The sequence below is a fragment of the Condylura cristata genome, unplaced genomic scaffold (genome assembly GCF_000260355.1).
Source record: "Condylura cristata isolate star-nosed mole 26May11 unplaced genomic scaffold, ConCri1.0 scaffold00015, whole genome shotgun sequence".
NCBI lineage: Eukaryota > Metazoa > Chordata > Mammalia > Eulipotyphla > Talpidae > Condylura > Condylura cristata.
Genome location: NW_004567116.1, coordinates 24,459,621 through 24,482,444, shown reverse-complemented (window position 1 = coordinate 24,482,444; position 22,824 = coordinate 24,459,621). Strand labels below are relative to the sequence as shown.

Sequence of the window (22,824 nt, the reverse complement as noted above, 5' to 3'; positions counted from 1 at the left end):
TTTCACCTTTGCAGAATGGGGACCCTGCCATTATGAGATGACTTAAAGTCAAGACGTTTGTGTTCTGCTGCAGACTTGCTGGGTGACCCTAGCTTAAGAGGGGAAGTGACTTCTCAACCATCTTAAGTACAATGTATAAGAGGTTACTAAAATATTATTTTATATACAGAGAGTAACATGTGTTAATTACTAGTCAACACAAGTACTGGAGGATGGCTGCGATATCAAAAAAAATCTCCAGGTTCCTGACAAAGACACATGGAAGGATTATCTGTTCCCTTTCTTACCTGCTTAAGGTATAAACTTGCCACAAACAGAGTTGTATTCTCAATGCCTGGAATAGTACACCTGACATATATGCAGTTACTCAAATATTTGTTGAATAAGTAAATAGAGTAATTAGAGAGCAATTGCTTCTATTACTAATAAAGCCATTGGCCACTAATTACTACTTTCTCTGAGGAGGTGAGCTGTAAGACTTCTTTTGTTTATATTCAGCAGTCTGAGTGTTGTGAAAGATAAAGAAAGCCAGGCATAGCTAAAGTGCTAAGGAAAGATTTTAATCAGTAATAAACTATTGTACTAGGAAGAAGGTTCAGCGTGAATTGAATTTAACTTCGATTTGTGCAGAAGTGACTGGGCATTTTAAAAAGAGAGTGAGAGATAAGAGAGGAAGAAGAGTAGGGGCTTGGGAAGAGGGATTTAGAAGAAGCTGGAGGTGTTCAGTCGAAAGTGTCTGTACCTGCTAACTGATTCTTATTAAACTTACCCTCCAAGACTGCAAGGCAAGGATCCTTTTCTCAGGTGTTGTCTGGAACACACACATTATTTTGAAAGCCTTGAGCTTTCCCAGGCAGGAACTTCAGAATATCACGTCTTCATCTAGGGCAACTGCCTTCAGGTGTTACAACATTTGCTACGGTCTGTTCAACTCTTTTATACTGAGAACCTGCAGACCTCATCTGTTGAGACCTAGTCGAAAAAGGGGCTACAGAGGAACCTAACCACTAGAGTTTGGCCAAGAAGGAAATGCTCATCAGTGGGCACCTTTGATTTTGTTTAGAAATCAATTTGATTTTGTTACATGTGGTTTTCTTTCCTTAGGTTTAAAAAAAAAAATCCTTTATTTTGAATGTTTATCTACTCAAAGTCCACAACACAGTGGACTAAACTCTCCTACTCCTCACTTTGTTTTCCCTTGAGTCTACCAAAAATCTTCTAGATATTTCCAGAAATGACCCCTTCAAAATAGGAGCAGGTTCTAAATTGTTTCTTACCAAACCAGTCAACTAGAAAAGGATATGAAGAGAGGAAGAAAGATTGGAAGGGACAAAATCATTGAAGGAAAGAAAGGATGGGGCAATGGAGTTGAGTTAGAGTTGAGTATTTGTTGTAGAAATCACCTTTTAGGTACAGTACTTTGGATCAGAGTCCTAAATCTCTTGCAGAGATTTTGGAAGCACTCTGCCCCCTGAAGAGCAATCGGGGATCATGGGCGACAATAGTAAAAAGAATAGTAAGCAACAGGCATGGCTGCTGTTTGACCAATTAGCTGCTGTAATCAAACCCTCTTGTTATTTAGATAAAGACCTGGTTTTAGAACAGAATCATCAAAAATTTTTGGTGATTTTTTTTTTTGAAGTTGCACGATGGTTTTGGTAGTGAGAAAAATTACTTTGCAACCTTTCTGTGCCTTAGACCTCTCCTTGAAAAAGAGAAGGGCCTATTTTTCATCTGACAACTTGCCTGAGAGAATGATTTGTCAAAGTAGTTTTGGGGTTCACCTGGGCTGATTTCCCTGTACATAACTGTCACCAGCAGTCACTTTGCCATGACATCAGGGCAGACAGTGAAACCCAAGCTTTTCCCATTGTTACTTTCTTTACTTCCTACTTGCAAATGTTCACTAAGGAAGTCTGGAGATGTTTCAACAAGTATTGAATGTCCTTCTGAGAAATTTCCTTGTTAGCTAGATGCTGGGTTCTTCTGTTCACCCCTGTCTTGTTCTCCATCTGTCACCTCTCATGCCCTAAAACTGTAATTACAAATTCAATCCTATAAAGGTAAAAAGTAATCATAAAAGGTTGGTAAACTATAGGAATAGTATAAAGAAGATGGTCATTTCCAAAGTGTTTTCCTAAGATAAAATGCAGGCTCTCCACAATTATCCCTCATTTTAAATCATAATTCACCCAGACTCAAATATAACAAATGTTTATGCATTTCCAGGGAGTGAGAGATGCTGTCATGGGTGCTAGGGAGCCACACAATGATAAATCAGACCAGAATCTTTCTTCTGAATGGGTGAGGATGATCAAATACCATGCTTGTGGCTAAGCAGGTCAGGAAACAACGATGCAGATATCATAAAATTAAAGTATAGAGGGCCCTCCCTGGTGGTGCAGTGTATTAAAACACAGCACTACAAAGCTATCACAGCCACTGCAGCACGAGCTCAATCCCCCACCCAGAGGTGGTCCAATTGGTATGGCAGACCTCTCCTGACTACCCTCTGCTCCCCACTCTGTTCTAGTGAATCTTCTCTCTGGCCTGTACCCCACCCAGTTCTGTTTGCATCAATAAATAAATCTTTAATTTTTTTTTTAAGTACAGAAAAGGAATTCTTTTCAGTAGAATGTGCAATTTGTTAACCGATAACACAATGAATAACAACAAAATAGTACTACCCAGTGTTTGCCATGTTTTCAATGAGCACAGACCTACCTGTTCTACCTCTGAGATGCAGACTGAAGCTATAATACAGCCCACCCTCCTGCCTGTAAAGAGATACTAAAAATATATAAATCTACAGCTGTTGGTCTCGATGTTGCTGTGCAGTGGAATTGTCTTTAGGTAGCAAATTTTTCTGTATTTATAGATTTTTTATTTATTCTCTCCACTGGTCAGAATTGTATTGATTTTAAACAGATTGAATCACTAATTAAAGCTTGGCTTGTTCATGGCAGAAAGTAAACAGAATTGGGTAATTTAAAGGCTACTCTGCTTTTATTCCACACTTACTTTCTTACCTACAAGGAGTTATTTTGTTCACCAGCAGTAAAATACTTCACTTTGCTCAGCCTACACATTTTTTTTAAAGATTTATTTATTTGTGCATACAGAACTGGGGTACAGGCCAGAGGCTCAGGGGTGGCGAGAGGCTTCACCAGAGACAGAGTGGGGAGCAGGAAGGCAGATCGACGAAGTACACTGCTGAGGAGAGCAGCGGGTGGGTCAGGACAGGTCTGCCACGCCATGTGGTCACCTCCGGGGCAGGCGGGAATCGAACTCATGCGGAAGCGGCTTTAGATTCTCAGTGCAGTGCTTTAACCCGCTGCGCCACCAGGGAGGGCCCAGCCTACACATTTTGATGCAGTGATTGATCAAAGAAAGCTCAGGGAATGTAAAGTTAAAAAAAAAAAAAAGTCTTTCAATAGTAGGCACTTAACACAACATTACCTTGTTAAAACTCAGGGAAAACTTCAGTATAGCTTTCCTGATTTGGGCTAGCTAGCGTCCAGGTCAAATCCATATGAGGGGAAAAAAATTCAGAAGTTAAGTGGAATCTTCAGTTAACAGATCATAGTGTGAGCTGACTACACAGTAAAAGCTCAAAACTGATAAGTACATGCCAATGAGATGAACTCTGCTAGAAAGGTATAGAAATAATATGAAAAATAATGACTCATTTACTGCATGATAAGCATTGTACTGTGTGTTTCTTTCAAACTATAAAGGATTATTTTCTGTCCACATTTTCCAAACAATGGGGCCAGAGATTTTACATTTTTTTTTCCATATAACTTGATTCAAGAAGGAGACAGTGTATCTCCATTCACCCTGAATTTTTCAAGTGATCATACTTAAAGTGACTGCTTTGTTCAGTTCCGGGAAAACTGAATCAAGTCACACATTCACTGGACCCCACAGCTGCTGATTTCCAAAGCTGAAGGTTTTAATGGACATGTTATCCTGAGAAGAAAGATGATCAAAGATCAGAAGTAGTAACTTAAGGTCTATATGTAAAAGACCAAGTGTGTCTTTTTGGCACATTTTATCCCCAGGTTTTAGCACTATGATTAGCACAGAGTAGATGCTCAATAAATCTGTAATTAGTTGATTAATGATTATAAGTGTAGTAAGAGGATGGAAAGAATCTTAGAATGAAACACTTAGCCCTCTCCTTGACATATTTGAGCTATGGAAGAGACATATGTGCTCTCTCACCCATCATTAATAGAGCCCCACACTCTGTTCTCATTTCAAGCTCCTAATGATTTCCAAGTCAGAACACCCACAACTGGATATTCAAACTCCAGTTTCAATCTTGTTTTCATAAACATCACCTGTTTACAGTTTGAAAGTAAGACTGCAAGGGCTATGAAAGTTTTTCAGGAAAGAATATGAGGTAATGAAAAAGTTCACTCTTTGACCTACCTGCTACCTAACCATTGGGGGAAGAGCTGTTTCCACTGATCTCTGAAATCAACTAGAGGTTTCAGTTCCTAAGGCAGAGTTACTGTTACCATTAAAATTTCTACAAAGCCATTTTTCTTGAGGAGTAGAAAAATTTTCAGGACTTCTTTGTGATTGGTTTGATTGCTGCTGATATAAACATCCCTGAATTCAATTTTCTTTCATGCCCAAGTAACCTTAGAACCTCAGAGAACAAAACAGATTTGACTACGTATCACCAGGCTTTTTTTTTTTTTTAAGCAAAACTGAGTACAATAAGAATAGCTTTTAGAAATTATGAAAATGTCAATGCAAGAAAATTAGTTCTAGTGCAAGCTGAGCCATGGAATTTTATTGAAAAAAATTCTCATCTGTGCAGGGAGCATTTAAATAATGAATTTACAAGGAGAAACACAGGCAACAACAGAGAGCCATTACTTACAATAAGAAAAACAGGCCACTCTAATGACTATAGATTTGAGTATGGAATGGTTTGCCTCATTTTTGTTTCATTGCCCCTTTGTGATTGGAGGCCTGTCTGATGATTTGGGTAAGTATCATGGGTGAACGTCTTTGTGTTTGCTCAGTAGAGAACAACAGTTGCAGTATGTAAATAGGGTGCCTCTTCCCTTTGGATGCCTTGGGATATGTATAATAGATTAAGTTGGCTTTGTGCAGAGCAAACAGGTCTGTATTACCAAGAATATGAATAATGTCAGTTTCCATAATTGCTAACATCTGGCTTTCCATAAATCTGTTAAATTGCATAGAAGCAGAATTAGATTTCTGTGTCATAAGTAAAGCAATTACATAGAACTCTAGGCAATATGGTCCTATATTCAACTGTGAAATCCTTTCATCCTACAGCCACAAAAGCAAAGCCAAGTTTTGTACCCTTTTTTTATTAGGCACACTAGGTGTGTTTTTCTTTATACTCTGGTTTCTTAATTTATGTGAGAAAAAAATACCAACATGTCTCAACTTTGAAAATGCAAAATAACCAAATGTTAGAAATACTTATGATAGTTGGGTATTAATAGACAATTTGGAAATTATTTTAGAAGAGGCAATAAATTATTCTTTTATAGCCACCGGTTGTGGATCTGTTCAAATTACTTTTGTAGACTGTACTGGAGTGATTTGTTAGAATACCACTGGAGTGATTTGTTAGAATAATTCCTAGTAGGCGGAATATGGCTCGGACCTCTGGATCTGACATTAAACCAATTAAGTGAGGCTTTGGTGATGGGTCTGGTGACCAGTAATTTTTAAAGGCACCCTAAAGGTTCCATGTGACCACAGTCAAAAAATCACTGAATTAGAACTGGCCAGACTCAGACCAGATGCGAGGTTAGTGAACACTCCTAGTGCTAACTCGGCAGATCTGAGCTACCACCAGTTCAAAGAAGTCCATATTTTTATTAACACCATGTGTGTGATGAACCATCCATCAACTTTCTATCTCTATCTCCTAGTCATACAAACTCTACATTATAAATTTGATAAGCAAAGACTGAGGGAGAGGATAATGAAAACATACCATTTTACTATTGCTGCAAGTTTTCACATACCTGCATACTAAGCTGTTGTCAGTTGGTATCATATTGACTGTAGCTTAACAAAGAAGGTAGGGCTTGAATTTTTAATTGTTATGTTTAATTGAGTATATACTCATACCCCTTTAGATGCATGGTAGCACATCCTCCACAATAATTCCTCGAGTCCCTAATGCCCTGTGCTCCCCACCTTCCATCCTTCCTTTGTGATAGCCTTAATTCTGCAGTCACATTTCTAGGGCTTTTTGTCTATCCCTGTGTTTGTTTCTCTATATTCCACATGTGAGTGAGAACATCTAGTATGAACTTAATCCCCCCAATTCTGCCATGCTGTTGCAAATGGCAAGCTTTCCACTATCTCACATGAAACACATGGATGTAAACCAGAGACCATAAAATACATAGAAAACAAAGGCACACAGCATGGACTCAAGGGACAATTTGGGGGTTCTAACTAATGGCAAGGTAAATAAAAACAAGAAAGAAGCATCAAAACAAAAGATGTTCTACTAAATGAGAAATTATTTGTACAACATACATTACACAAGGAGCTAATATCCAAGATCTACAAATAACTCAATGCGACTTATAAAAAGGAGAATGTAACCAATTGAAAATTGGGCAGAAGAGCTAAAGACAATTCTCCAAAGCAAAACTACAATGGCATATCAACTCACACTTGTGAGAATGGCATGTGTGTGTGTGTGTGTGTGTATGTATGTATGTATATATGTATATAAAGAAAAGAAACAAATGTTGATGAGGATACAGCATAAAGGAACTCTCATACAGTGTTGGTGGAAATGTGTACACTAGTCTAGCCCCTAAGGAAAATATGGAGGTTTACTCAAAAATAGATCTGTCATACAAATCAGTATTGAGTTAACAACCTGAATTCAAAAACACTAATTCAAAGGGATATATGTACTCCTGTATTCATTCTAGACTGTTTGCATAACTTGGCTGCTGTAAACAATCTAAGTGCCTAAGAAAAGAGTGGATTATAAAACCATAGTCTGTATGTGTTTGTGTATACTACGACTCTGATATTAAAAAAAAAAAAATGAAATAAGGACTTTAACTTCATCTTAAATATTTACATTCAAGATCATGAATTAAACAGTCTAGCAAAAGTCAAACAAATAAAACTCAAGCCAGAGATTCTGTGATTACTTTCAATTTGACTGTTGCTAACGAACATTCAAACTTGGAGTTTGCTTATTCAACCAAAGTGGCTCAGTCATATCTTTTAAGGTACAATTTTTGCAATTAAAATAACGGAAAAGTCTTCATATATACATATATATATATATATATGCTCATTTGGCCCTCCCTGGTGGCGCAGCGGGTTAGAGAAGAACACTAGGAAGCTAAAGCCATTTCAGCATGAGTTTGATCCCTACCCCAGAGGTGACCCACATGGTACAGAAGAACTCTCCTGACCCGCCTGCTGCTCCACTCAGCAGTGTACTTCATCCATCTGCCTATTCTGCTCCCCACTCTGTCTCTGGTGAATCCTCTCATTGCCCCTGAGCCTCTGGTCTGTACCCCAGGTCTGTATGCATACATAAATCATTTTTTAAAAATGCTCATTAAGGACATTTATTGAGTCCTTATCATGTTTTCTCCCTTTCAAAAGACCATGGATTAATGGGTATGGTTTCATACTATGTGATATTAAAATACCTGCACACACTAAGCACTCAACTAAATGGAAGAATTTTTATGTTCCAGCATCCCTTGTTACTCCTACATCTTATGTTACATATTTTCCTCTACCCAGATTCTTGCCAACGAAAACTAGGGCCGAGGACACAATCTTTGCTTTAGCACACAGTAGGGGTGTCACCTCATCAGCTCTGTGTATCTTTCTTAGCCATTCTACTTTCATGAAATCAACTACTTATGTAGTCATTTTTTTTAAGATTTATTTATTTATTTATACAGAACTGGGGTATAGGCCAGACATGCGGAGGGTGAGAGGCTTCACCAGAGACAGAGTGGGGAGCAGAACAGGCAGATGGATGAAGTACACTGCTGAGGGGAGCAGCGGGCGGGTCAGGAGAGGTCTGCCGTGCCATGTGGTCACCTCCGGGGCAGGCGGGAATCGAACTCATGCGGAAGTGGCTTAAGCTTCTTAGTGTAGTGTTTTAACCCGCTGCGCCACCAGGGAGGGCCGTCATTTTTTTTTTTTTAAGATTTATTTATTTGAGCATACAGAACTGGGGTACAGGCCAGAGGCTCAGGGATGGTGAGAGGCTTCACCAGAGACAGAGTGGGGAGCAGAACAGGAAGATGGATGAAGTACACTGCTGAGGGGAGCAGCAGGCGGGTCAGGAGAGGTCTGCCGCACCATGTGGTCACCTCCGGGGCAGGCGGGAATCGAACTCATGTGGAAGTGGCTTTAGATTCTCAGTGCTGTGCTTTAACCCGCTGCACTACCAGGGAGGGCCTATGTAGTCATTTTTATGGTGCAATGCACCAAACAGGATATTGACAATTTTTTAAAATAAGGGCCTCCCTGGTGTCACAAGGTTGTCAAGATGCAGTACTATGAAGCTTTCTGCAGTCACTGCACTATGAGTTTAATCCCCAGCCAGGGAAGTGACCCAAATGGTGCAGCAGACCTCTCCTGTCTCGCCCACTGCTCCCCTCAGCAGTGTATTTCAGTAGATCTGTCTGTTCTGCTCCTCACTCTGTCTCTGGTGAGCCCTCTCAACCCCCGCATCTCTGGCCTACACCCCAGCTCTTGAATGAATACATCTTTAAAAAGAAGTGGTAGCAACACTGATATACTTTCAACACATTAGGAATACATGTTATTTATAATGATTTTTTATTTAATTTAATCCATAATCCTTTGTCACATGCCTACAATCTTATATACACTTGATGCAAAATTTAAGATGTAGAGAAAATATACCAACAGCTTTCTATATATACTCCTCATCTAGTTGACTGGGAACCTAGGCATGTTCATTTGGGATTCTTCCCGCAGTTTCAGAAGCAGAGTACTTATTCACTGTCTTGACTGAGGCGCTTTATTTTTATATCATCTTAACAAGGACAAAACCTTGCATGTCATTGTCAAAGTGTGTACCACCAATATGCAAAGAACCTATGCAGAACAAACTGCTTGTAAAACTTTTATAATATCATATGAAAAGATGTTAGGAGGGCAAAACACTCATCCATGGTGAAGACTGACAGACACTGACCAATGTTGTAAGATAATATAAAGATGAGCCAAAAGAAAAAAGAAAAATCATGTAGACTTAAGACATCTCAGAACAGATACCAAAAAGTAGAAATTACTGGAAAATATACTTCATTTCAGTCTGAGGAACAAATGTCTTAAGGGTTAATCAAAGACAGAACTGATTGCCCTGGGGGTGAGGTGAGGTGGGGGGAAGGGGGTAATTGAGTGCCCAGTGGCACGGGGAGCAAGCCAGAACTACAGGGCTGTTGTGCTTATGCTGTTAAGGTCACTCAAGCTTTGAGTACCAGTGAGAGTTGACTGGATAGCTATTTTCCTGCCCTATTTCCTGTCAATGAAAAACAGCAGAATACAGGTATCTTTCATCCACATCCACGATATGCCTATTACAACTCTGAGTTGCTTTCTTGTATGGGCTACTGGCCATTAGGATGAGGAGGCTGAGCTTAGGCAAGACATCTACCAAGAACTATGCTGCCTTCTTTCAACTTCTGCACCCCCACCCAGGAGGGGTGCAGTCTAACTGGCCAGCGTTGCCCACCTGTGACTACTCAGTGGCTACTCTAGTCACACCTTTTCTAAAAAACCCAGATCTCCATGAGGTGTAGCTATACTGTTAAGAAATTAATGTGGTCGTGGCCTCTGGCCATTACAGATTTGGCTAATATGCTCAAACTAGTTCAGAGTTGCTACTGGGTAATTTAACATTTGGAGTCTGACAGCTGTCAAACCTGCTTTTTTTTCTTTAACTCTAGCTTCTATTAGCCTCAGCTCCATTATTTACAAAATAGACATAATAATAGATCCTGCTACACAGGGTTGTTTTGCAGAGTAAATGCCTGTGGCCAGCTTGGGACAGTATCAGGCTCAAGGTAAAGGCTAATATGGATGTAAATTATTATTTTCTAGCAATAATCTTGGCAAGATTCTAAAGTTCTGTGCTTTCTTTATTGCAGATATTGATGAATGTGCCTTAAGAACGCATACCTGTTGGAATGATTCTGCCTGCATCAACCTGGCGGGAGGCTTTGACTGCCTCTGTCCCTCTGGGCCCTCTTGTTCTGGTGACTGTCCCCATGAAGGAGGACTGAAGCACAATGGGCAGGTGTGGACCCTGAAAGAAGACAGGTGTTCTGTCTGCTCCTGCAAGGTAAGGCTAAGTGGGAGCAAGAGAAATTATAGCTGCTTTATCTCTCCCTGCCTGAACCTTTCCCCAAGTTGTTGACTCATGCAGTTCCTGTAGTTCCTATAGAGGCTTTTCCTGTTCTCACCTACACTACAGTTAATGATGATGCTGAGTGACTGAAGAACCTGCTTTGAATTGATCTTGCTCTTAGCAAAATGTGAGGTATGGGGCTAAGGAGCCCCTGCAGAGCAGAGGGAAGCAGGCCAGAGAAGCCACTGTAAGTTCTCCCACTGACAGCCTGCAGTGCCTTCAAGGCTGGTTGGTTGAGCACTTGATGAGCCCGCACCCACACTTAGCAAATATGCTAACTAAAACTACTTTTTGCCTGAAATTAGCACCACCACAGAAACTTGCTCACTTTTGTGGTGACATCATCCACAACAGCAGGACTTACAGACCTGCCTCCAATACTTAGACAGGTGGACATCCATTGTGAATAAACGATGGTAATAGCATAAGACCTCTGCTAAATGATGTGTTTGTCTATCTCTGTGCTGGGCTATTCTTTACATTAAGTTGTTTGGGAGTAAATTTAATGCTTATGAAAATGAAAATCTGCCATCACCCTGTGATGCTTTATGCTTTGCAAAATGGGCCTATTAAAGTGTTTGATTTCCTTGTGCTTTATTTCCTCTTTTGTTGATCTTGCCTATTCATTTTCCTTTGGTATTACTCTACTGAAGCTCTTGCATTGTATTTTTATGTTGGCTGGGATGGAACTGTTTAATCTTGGGCTTTATAGGCATGGGAACCAAGGGAAATTACTTGCATAGTAACCTCTTAGTGAACTGAATCTCCTGATACATTCCTAGGATGTTCCCTAGAAACAAAGTGGAAATGAATCTTAACAAAATAATCCAGTTCGTTCACCTGCCTTCAAGTATGTTACACCTCCAACAGACCTGGAAACACCTGTTGTTTTTTTTTTTTCCCCTAGTGCATACATTATTCCATAATAGCACAGCCTCCAAGATATTGTAGGGCTGGTGTGTGTGTGTGTTTGGGGGGGGAGGGGCTGGGATAGGGAAGAAGGAGGGCCTAGTTTTAGGAGCGAAAGTAAGAATTAGAATCAAATTCTGTAGGTTATCCTAAAAAAATGTATTTATGATCTCTATGTTTGGTCCATTATTTGTAGTTGAAAGTGTTCTGGTCTGGTAGGATAGGTGATTATCTCCATTAATTGAGCCTCAAAATAAACTATTATAATTATAATGGTGTTAGCTCGAAGGTTAAGAAGTTAAGATTGAGATTTAAGATACTGGCTCTTTAAAATTTCACCTCATGGATGTTTCATATTCAAATAAAAACAAATCATGCAATGGCAGAATCACATAAGGCAGCAAAGAGTCAAATCTTAATGTTGAAAACTCAGTCAGGGTTCTTCTAAGAGTCCACTTTCCCCCTTAGAACTTAATGCACCAGGCTAGCTCCTAGTATTTCCTGCCAAATGAAAGAGTCCTTGAAACATGTTGACAATGGAAAAAGCATCACTGATAAAGCTATGCTAGTGCAAACAGATCTGGACTTCTCACTAGGTACTGTATGCTTCCTGGGCAGTGACAATAATTTTATACACTTTTATAGCAGTTAGTTGATCAAGAACTGATTAGAACTCATGTCCCTCTAGTATCAGATCATAGAAACCCACAGTGAAAAATGGTTCTCTCTGGGATTGATCCCTAAATCTTAGTAACATCCTGACTTCTTTTCATAGATATCCATCTGTGGCTCTTTCATTCATAAATTAGTCAAGGGCCTTAAGAAAGTACCCATATTTTCTACCTGTGCTGTTTGGGTAGACAGGAGCTTTCAGACTTATCTATGAGTGGTTGTGTTTATGTCAGTGATCACAGAGATGGATAGAGAAATGGACATAAAACCTCTTAGTATGTAATCTAGTTATGCCCAATTTCTTATGGAAATGCAGAAGAAGAAGGCTTTATTCTGGGGAGGTTCGAAAAGTATAAGGAAAGACTTTACAAAAACAGATGACTACTTTATAAAACTTAAGTAGTAAGAAATACAACCAAGTAGAGACATGGGGATAGTGAATCCAAGTAAAGAGAATAGAGGCAACAGATGTGGAACCGCTAAATGCGTAGTATTTTCAGGGAAGCAGGAAATAGGGATCAGATTAGGCCATCAGGAGAAAGAATATGATGGGGAGGGTGTAGCTGATAATGAGCCAGGAGGTAAAGCCTAGGAACAGAGCCAGATCATGGAACTGAGACTTTATTCACTGGACAAGAGATCTTGAGAAATTTTTGAATCTAGACTGGCATTGTCCAAAGTCTAATTGCCAGCATGATGGAAGGATGAAGGAGACCAAAACAAAGTGGGGAGAAACCAATCAGGTAAAAGTAAAGGTCCAGGAGACTACAGATGAGAGCCTTAAAGAGGAAGGGAGAGACATGATCATGTGGGATCTAACACAATAAGGATATGCTAGGTCCTGGTAAATAATAACGTCAGATGCTTAGTCTGGTTCAGAATCTATATCTTCTCTCTGTGGGCACAAATGAAGCTCCAGAGTAGCATGTTGGAGAATTAGCTGCCTTTTGGGGGGAGAATAGAGTTCACGTGCCACTGACAAGAAAACCAGGTACCAGTTAGGTTTGTATGCTCGGGGCAAATGTTACAACATTAACACAAGATCTCCACCCTTTACTGCTAGCACTGTCATTCATAATTGGCAAATTCAGTGGGAGAAATATAAGCAATGAAGATAAAGTTTCATATCTATTCTTCCTACATTGCTTTTTCAAAGTTATTGAAAAAGTAAATGGCATTCTTCCTAAAGTTAAATATCCAAGACCTAAGCAATACAGAATTTGGCATCTTCCTAGAAATTACAGAGCTGGGTAGGGAAATGGAGACCATAAAAAAAGAACAAAAAAACAAAACAAAACAAAAACTGGTCACAACATTATAATAAAGGTAGGGCATACTTATTGTAGCAGTGAAGAAGGAAAGGCCAAGTGCAAAAGACACTTGTTATAGATTAACTGGGATGTGGCCATTTGACCTGACCTTCTTATAACCTTCCCCAGACTGGGGAAGATGTTCAGGGGAGGGAAACAGAGAGTGCCCTTGTTTCCTTCAGGCAAGAATGGACTAATCAAATCTGCAAGGAGCTGGCAGTGAACCTACCTACTGTCTTCAGCATGACACTCAGAGAGAAACCACACTGGAGTGGGACTGTGCCTGGGACCAGAGCAGAAACTGCCTCTCTGGATCCCAGCTACCTACTCATAAAATTGCTTTAAGTTGTGAAGTAAATAGTAGCATTATCAATACTTCCTGTCTAGGGTATTCTTGATGGCAGGCTTCTGCAACTTGAGATTACAGATTCTTTAGGACTTCCTTTGAAAGATGAATATATTGACTAATTTAGTCTGGCCCTAAAACTCTCCACCATTCTGTCATGGATCAAGATCTCCAGTTACTTTCCAAACCTGCCTTTTCATTGCAGGGGTTTGAGGGTTATGTCATACTAATTTTCCAAGTGACTACATTACTTTGTTTCTCCATTAGTGGTCTCAGACTCCCCTCGGCATCAGAATCAACCACTTGGAAGGCTTGGAGAGCTTTGATCATTTCCTACACTCCCAAACTTTCTTGTTTAGTAGGTCTATTTTGGGTCACAACAATTTGCATTTCCCAGGCCTCCCTGGTGGCGCAGAGGGTTAAAGCACAACACTGCAAGCTGGCCTCAGCCACTTCACTGCGAGTTTGAGCCCAGCCCCAAAGGTGACCCACATGGCACGGCAGACCTCTACTGATCGCTGCTCCCCTCAGCAGTGTACTTCTTCAGTATTCCTGTTCTGTTCCCAACTGTATCTCCGGTGAATCCTCTCACTGCCCCTACATCTCTGGTCTGCACCCCTGTTTCTGTAAGCATAAATAAAATTTTTTTAAAAAAATTTGCATGTCCCCCAAGTTCTAAGCTTTTCCTCAGAGGACTATATTTTGAGACTCTCTACCCCAAGATTCCTCATCTCCATCTGTCTAAAGTCTGTTTTTCCTATTGTCTTACCAACATCATGCTATAGGAAATAGCAAGGGGAACACCTTTATTATAAAATTCTAGCTTGGGGTCTAGTTCCTCTATTTGCTATGTGAAAAAGCCATTTCCCTTCTTAAGGTCTGATTTCTTCTTCATTAAAATGAAAAAGGTTTAATTGAAAATTCACTATTTCAATTTTCTACCCTGGGCAATAATTAGAGAAGAATAACCAGTTTGGGAGTTGTAACTTGAAGACAAGATTAAACACTGTGTAAAAAGATAGGTATCATATCCTGATTGTGTAAGAACCTGGAATAAGCAGATCTAGAATACCACCCCTCATTTCATAATCTCTATTGGGATCACAATACTTTCTGTGAAGGATTTTATAAGATGTAAGTTCTCTGTCTTGCTTGATTCTGCCATTGAAGTGTGCAGGAAACCATAGGAACTGTGTGAATGATGAGAGAAATAGGCTACTGGCCAAATTTAGAATGGAGACAGTAATTTACCAAATCCTAGTTTGTATTATTATTCACTTCACACCAGTGGGCTTTCCCAAGTCTACCTTCTTGATTTAAAAGTTTGAAACTATGGCAGAAAGAAAAATAGAAGTATTATATACAATATGGAGTAAGTGCATCATTGTTTTGACTATTCAGTAATAAAATGTGTAATTTACAGTATAAAACCTATATCTTTCCATGGCATAAATATACTAATTCACTTTTTATTTGCTACAGAAGCATATGACCCTTCTTCTTAAGATTCAGAAGCAATTTAAATATTACAATGCTTATTAACCATTTACAGTTAAAATTTAACTGTACTTTCATCATAAAATTTCATAAAAATATCTAGTTTCCATAGCAGGAGAGGGGGGGAGACAAATTTTGGCAAATAATTGGGATTGTTCTGGACACCCAAGCTGGGGTATAGAGATCAAGTTCTGGGAATGACCCTGGAGATTTATAACAAAAAGTATTTCTCAGTCAGCGGTCTCCATTTTGTTACCACGTTTGGAAACTAGTGTGGTTGTGCTCTGTGAGCTGGGGTTTTATAATGGCCTTCTCATTGAATTAATGGAGCCACCTGTGACATTTTCATTATTAAAAATTATTTTCTTGACAGTTACCCTGTAATTCAAAAGCAAAGTGAACACAGTCATTGTTCTGAAACATGTTAGAAACTAAGAGAGGCTTATTTGGCATTTTCACATAATTGATGAGATGTGAAATTGCTTTATTTTGTACTAACCCTGAAGGCTATTCACTTACTCTTATTCATTCTTTTAATCAGCACTTGGGGAGACATTCTGATTGGGTCTCATTGCCTACTGTACAGTAGCCTCATAACAGAATCTGTCCCTGTATTTGATGCTATTCATGGACATAGCTGTGTGGATTTCTGAGTGTTGAATATCATTAGTTTTCTTAACTTGCATTGGTTAAAATAAATTCCCAGGGCACTTTGTAACTATTGTTATATAAGCAAATATATTAGTAAGTTAAAGTAACAGGATAGAGCTGTAAGACAAAGAACTATAGTTGGTAGATTCCTACTTTTTCCAGAATAGCTGAATTCTCTGACTCAGGTCACCCACTTAACTCTCGAGTCCCTACAAAATTACACATCCACATGTTCATGTGTGTGTGCCTATATGCAGAGGTATATATACATACATGTCTAATATTTCATCCCTTGAGATTTTGGATGTTTTTGTCATTTCTTATAGCAATAGATTTGAAGGAAAGCACTTTTCAGCCTGTGGAGTTATTATCTAAATGTGTATTGTCTGCATGTCTCCTTTCCATTCTCCATGAAGAATCATGCATTTAACGAGTTCCACTTTAGCTGACAGTAAACCGATTGCAGCAAGCTCTATCCTTTTCCACATTGCTGTCAACATAGTAGATGAAGACCCTGAGAGCAGGTCCGTCACATTTGCAGATGTCACTAAGCTGTATAGATGCACAGAAGGTGGGTGATGACATTAAAAAACATTTAGAAAATGTCACAGGCAAGAGGTGAAATGGAATGACAAGGTGAAGCTACAATAGGGACAAACAACAACTTTGCACTTGCTGTTCTTAACATCTACCTTTCCAAGATGCAAATGGACCTAGTGAGGTTTGAGTCCTCTTTAAAACTCAATCTGAGTCAACACTAGGATGGAACCAAAGTAAGCCAGAAAGTAAATATTGACATCAGGTTCTATAAAGAAAGTGCAATTCTCAACACAAGGTGACTCTTGAGCCCAGAGTCACTCACTCTGCATTAGACAGTCTTGATAGTGTATTTAGTTTTGTAACTCAGCGACCTCATTTGAAAATGTAAATTTCTAGTCCATCAAATTCCCGGGATTAAATGTGACGATGTGCATAACATACTTGGACAATGTATGACACAATGTAAGAGTTACATTGATGGTAGAAGATGGCTGAAAATATTCCAGACCATCAAAAGAGAGGACAGCTATAACCATGAGGGATGCAAACCTGTGGGCATCACTCAAAACAGTACAGATATTTAATCCGTATGAGATGATTCAGTGGAAACAAGCACTGGCTTCTGAAAGTGAAGGAGGTGAAATGGGACAGGAGTAAGGACTTCTAGGATTACCAAGGAATCAATAGAGAGTAGTGACAAGTTGTCCAATTTTTACCACTCAGAGAAGTACAGAGGTGAATACTTTGAATACTTCCCAGTGGTGAGTTAGAGACTAGGGAGCTTTAACCACAGACTTGGTGACTTTGGTTGATCTAGCGAGGTACCTAGAATTGATCCAGAATCGAGATGTGTACAGGTTTGGTTGTGTGTCCTTTCTTATGACCCTGAGGCTCCTCGGCTGTGGCAGTATTCAGCAAGATGGCTGTCATCTGATAAGAGAAGTTTCTCTAAGCCAAAGATATGTAAGTGAAAGTATACAGAAAAATGTTCAGTCTTAAGGTCTGAGTGCTATTGCACTTGTATTCATTATTGAGTGAACAAAGCTGATACTCCCAAAAAATTGTACTGTACTTATCATTAGAGAAACTGTATCAGTGTGAAAGATGGCCCCTAATTGTAGTCACTGATAACATACAACCTAAAGGATGTCTCATAAAGGAAAAAAAAATGCTTTAAAACCGCTGCTTCGATGATGTGACATGTCATTTAGCCTTTCTAGGCCTCAGTGAGTTCTTGTATAAATTTTCTTTGTAAATCTGACATAGTCAGAAATCCTTCCAAAGTGGAGACAGATGAAATGAGATGAATGCATTTGAATGTGTCAGGTTGGGATCATTATGAAATGAAAGAAGTACAGGATCACAAATTTCTACTCAGAGGAATTCTTGGTCACATGCACTGGTTTTAGCCACTGAGTTTAGTTATAATTGCTACTTAGACAGAGGTTTTAGGGTCCTCCCTGGAAGCCTAGTGGTAAGTCTAAGTGCTGTCACCCCTATGGCCTGAGTTTGATCCTCGGTCAGAGAGGTCACCCACATGTGGCGCAGCAGACCTCTCCTGTCTCGCCAGCTGCTCCCCCAGCAGCAGTGAATTCAGTCCTACCTGTTCTGCTCCCCACTCTGTCTCTGCTGTCTTAGCACCCTGGTTCTTCAGTGCAAAAATAAATAAATCAAGCTTAACAAAAAAAGGAAAGAAATACAAGTTTTAAAATTCATTTTGGGGTGAAAATGTGTTTTCAAAGGACATATTTACTTTTTTTCCCACCTTAGAAATGTATCCATTTTTACTCTGCCTGCTCGCAGTGAAGGTCAGGGAAGAAAAGCTGTGTATATCTGAGTACCCTTCTGTTTTGAACAAAGTGGGATGCAGGGGAGTGCTCTCACTCTGAGAAATCTTTCCTGTGTGCTCAATTTATAAGCTTTGGTTTTCTTAGTGTGACTATCTTGCTTCCCTAATGATGAAACCTCCTTAACCTCATTTTTAACAGGATGGGAAGATATTCTGCCGACGGACTGCTTGTGATTGCCAGAATCCAAGTGTTGACCTTTTCTGTTGCCCGGAGTGTGACACCAGGGTCACAAGTCAATGTTTAGATCAAAATGAACACAAGCTCTATCGAAATGGAGACAATTGGACTCACAGCTGCCAGCAGTGCCGGTGTCTGGTATGTCAGCCCACTTTACAGGGTGCTGTCCAATTACTTTGGAGCAGCTTACAAATCGAGATGCTGATGGGCTTTCATCCCCTGCTGTGTGATCCCAGGCAGCTGTGGCCCCTGTGACTAACTAGGGTATGCACGCTCTGCCTGAAGACATCCGATTCTTTCTCAAACAAGGGGAAAGGCAAAAAGCACATATTAATGGGACAGATTTGACCAACGTTATATTAGTTGATAACTGCTACTTTTTTTAGCAAATACTGATCAAGAAAAATCTCTGCCTGATAGGAAGCTTTCAAGGTCTTGAATGGCACTTAGAGTCAAATCTTTTCATTCAAGCACTATCAAGTCCTAGCTTTTCATTGATCATTTTCCCTTCAAATAGATGGTTACCTATTTCATAGAACTGGTATAAAGGTTAAAGCATATATGTATGGATAGATACAGTGAAGGCATGGTAACTAGAATTACTAATATTTCCTACATTGAAAAACCTGTTTCAGATGCTAAATATTTTCATAGAAACAGTGAGGTTATTTTGTAGCATAATAGATGTATAATGATGGCATAATTGGATTTGAAAATGGCCAAAAGAAAAGCTTAATTAAGATCTGATTCTTTGTTTCAAATTATACCACAAAGATTTCTAAGGTTATAAAGACTATTACAATACATATTCATACAGTGACTATGACTTCCTCACAGAGCCAGCTACTAGAAATGAGTCTCAAGTCAGCTTGCAAACAACTTTCTGAATTTCAGTCTAACATTTGCCGAAATAATGACGATCAGTGGATGCTGTATGAGAACCAGCATTCAAAGCAATTGTTTTAAGTTTCTATTAGATTTTCCAAAGTGTCCAAGTGAAAGTCCTTGATAATCATAAGAATAGATCCTTTTAAATCTCTTCTAAGGATGGAGTATTCGCTCAGAAATTCAAATCATAACCATGGTTTCAAATCCCCCAAGTTTCTACTTGGAGGCACGTGAAGGTGCTGATGAAGGTACGAGTCCAAGACAGAGTTCGGTTTTGTATCAGTCTGGAAAATTTTCTTTCTTTTTCCCCAAGAATCCAATTATCAGGCATTCGAAAGAAGAGGTATTGTGGACCCAAAATTTTCACAGAATTTCCAAAATATCTACTCTCCCATCCCCAGTGCCTACAGTTAATATTTCCTGGGAAAACTTAAGTTGTTGAACATGTAACTTAATAATTACTTGAGAATAATATGTTTATTAAATATTTATCAAATGTCTGCACATGCCACACTCTGGATAATATAATGGCTCTAAGCAAAATGGACATGGTCTCATGTGAAACTGACCAAAGGCCATAGTCTTGTGAAGCTGAGTGAATAATTTAACATAAATTAAAATGAATGTCATTTTAGAAGGAGAGGTTGCAATGGAAACAATTTGCTCACTGTGGCTCCCTTTCACTGCCCATATTCAGATTCCTGGAGCCCCAGTTGAAATATAATATGCAAAGTTCTAGTTCCCCTACTTCTGAAATAGTTTTTATATTGTCCAGTCTCAACTTCAATTTTACAATGACAAGTTGGTTTATGAAATTGTTAAAATTGTACTGTGCTTCAAGTTCTCCTTGGACCTTAAATTAACTACTCCTATTTCTATACACTAGCCAGTATCCTACTACTTGTTTATATGTTCATTTGATAAACATTTCTTGACCAGCATTATGTTAAACTTAAGAGATGAATCGAAAACCTGACAACTCAAAACCTAATGTGGAGTTATACTAATAATTTTAAGGATGGTAACTATAATGGTAAAGAAATGATTGGCTGGTACTTGCACAGAGTGATGGGGCTGCAGTCTAAGTAGACAGCAGAAATAGCCTGGAGATGGTGAAACCTGCAGTGGGTCTTTAAGCAAGAAGTGCATTATAGGACCATTCAGTAAGGACAGTGATGAGAATTATTGCATCCTCATTACCCCTATGGGATTTGGGAACAGAATTGCACATAAGAGCAATAATGAGGCATTTGCTTTCTCTCCACAGGAAGGAGAGGTAGACTGCTGGCCACTCACCTGCCCCAATTTGAGCTGTGAGTACACAGCCATCTCAGATGGGGAGTGCTGTCCCCGCTGTGTCAGTGACCCCTGCCTGGCTGATAACATTGCCTATGACATCAGAAAAACTTGCCTGGACAGCACTGGTGTTTCAAGGCTTAGTGGCTCAGTGTGGACAATGGCTGGCTCTCCCTGCACAACCTGCAAATGCAAGGTAATTGGATATCCTGAGGATAATCGGACCCTGAGCAATTGTCAGAGAACATTCAGTAGGTCCACTCCTGACATCTCTAAATGCACACATTCCATGGGGCCTGGGAAGACACAGGCTGGCACTTACTTCTTGCAGGGTTTGAAAGGAGGAGGTTACTATGTCTGAATAGATCATAGCTGTACCTTGTATAAAGACAAATCCCAAGTAAATATGGAGTCAAATAGTCCTCTCACTTCCCTTTAAACTACAGCATTTTACCAATTGACACTAGGTTCCATTGTGGCTTAAGTCATTTTGACTTAAATGTTTAAAAAAAAAAAAAAAACCCTCCTTCCTTTCATCCTGGATAATTTTATATGCTTACAGTGCTTGAAAAACAAATGTTCCATGAAGTTGTTTGTTTTGCTAATTTTCATGGTGCCTAATGCAAGGACCTGAAGCTCTTGCTGCAGAATTTAATTAATTGTAATCATTTTCCTGTCTGCCCCCCCCCCAGGAGTTCTCACAATGCTTCCTCATATGTTTTTAAAAGTAAAGACTGACCCCCTTCCTTCCTTCCTTCAAAACTGACGAGAAACATCTGCTTAAAATGCCCATGATTATGCACACTAAAAATTACTAGTCTGTTTATTTCCATCAAACAGTCAGGGTTCCCAACTTGTCTTTTTAGACTGTTACAAATTTGAATACTGTACTCTTTTCTGAAAAGTACCATTTTACACTGAAACCCCAATATTAAAAGGATGATATCCAACTTCATATAGACCAGGAGTCCTGGCCCCATGTCAGCCTTCAGCCCCAGTAAAACAGAATTCCTAGGAGATGTGGAAGACCTTTCTTTGAGATACATTTAGTAGGATGATAAAAGTATTTTATACTAAAATATGAATTTCCAGTTGTTTAGGCATCTAAGTATGGATTGGCCCCTTTACAGTCACTAAGAAACTAGCATTTTTCCCTATTAATGCCAAACTTTCTGGAAACCACTTGGATTTGCTTTCAGGTTCTTGTACTTTTGATTATCCTTACTAATGGCATCTTGTATTTCAGGTATTTATAAAGATGCCATTTGGAATATGTTTACTCAGTGAATATACTGAGTAAAAACTTGGGGATTCAGAGAAGTCCCAAATGTGGTTTGAACTCAGACATGAAATAGCACTCCTTGGAAGAACTCAGCAAGTGGGTCCCCTGGAGGGTCTCACAATACTAGAGAAGGACTTGTCAAGTTCTCTGTAGTATTCAAAATGTGGATATGGTCATTTTGATTGTAATGATTGCACCCTGCTAATTGGCTTACAGTTCATGTCTCCATTGGGCTAACACTTGTGTCTTAATGTGCAGAATGGAAGTGTCTGCTGTTCGGTGGATTTGGAGTGTCTTCAGAATAACTGAAGTATTTACAATGGACTCATTTGGGAGAAAAAAATGGACAAAATGACCATCCAACATGAAGAAAGGGGATTGATATTTTCTACCACGGACAATTACCAAAGTTTCCACCTGAGGAAGATGTTCGGAGGTTGCCTTGTGAACAAGCCACTTTGCTCATTCTTGCTAACCTAGTCTAGGTAACCTACAGTGCAGTGCATTTAAGTCTATGGTTGTTAAAAGAAGTTCCCCGTGTTGTAAATCTCATGTTCCCTTATCATTTGCAAACATTTAACTGACCTCATGGTAAACGTTGATGTACTTTTTGCGTTATTTTGTGTACTAACATAAGAGATTCAGCGCCTTTTATTTTTTTTTCTTGATTTTTGGATCAAGTTCTACAAATAAAGTTGCCTGTTGTGATTCTTGTCCTTCCTACTGCATACTTAGTAGTGAGACCCCAATGAAAATATGTGTGTAGAATCCAATTGCATATTTCTAGTTCAAACACAGATGCCTCTGGATATTATTTGCTAAAGAGAGGAAAGACCACAAACCTAACTAAATAATTATTTTAAGAGGAACTTTCTCTTGCCAAAGAGAAGCAAAGCATTTTCTGACACTGCAAGAGAAAAATTTCTTTCATGATTTACAAGGTATTCTCTCATACCTACTAG

At 39.3% G+C, this 22,824-nt stretch overlaps 1 protein-coding gene across 2 annotated transcripts in view; it reads left to right on the top strand.

Moving 5' to 3' along the window:
* The window catches only part of NELL1 (NEL-like 1 (chicken)), a 690,112-nt gene extending 667,538 nt beyond the window's left edge, over positions 1-22,574 (top strand). For both annotated transcript variants that reach the window (XM_004682976.2, XM_004682975.2), the window contains 4 exons: positions 10,185-10,378; positions 18,358-18,534; positions 20,552-20,776; positions 22,121-22,574. In XM_004682976.2, the coding sequence (XP_004683033.1) occupies positions 10,185-10,378; positions 18,358-18,534; positions 20,552-20,776; positions 22,121-22,171 (647 nt within the window). In that variant the 3' untranslated portion in view covers positions 22,172-22,574. The remainder of the gene's footprint in view (positions 1-10,184; positions 10,379-18,357; positions 18,535-20,551; positions 20,777-22,120) is intronic.
* The last annotated feature ends 250 nt before the right edge of the window (positions 22,575-22,824 follow it).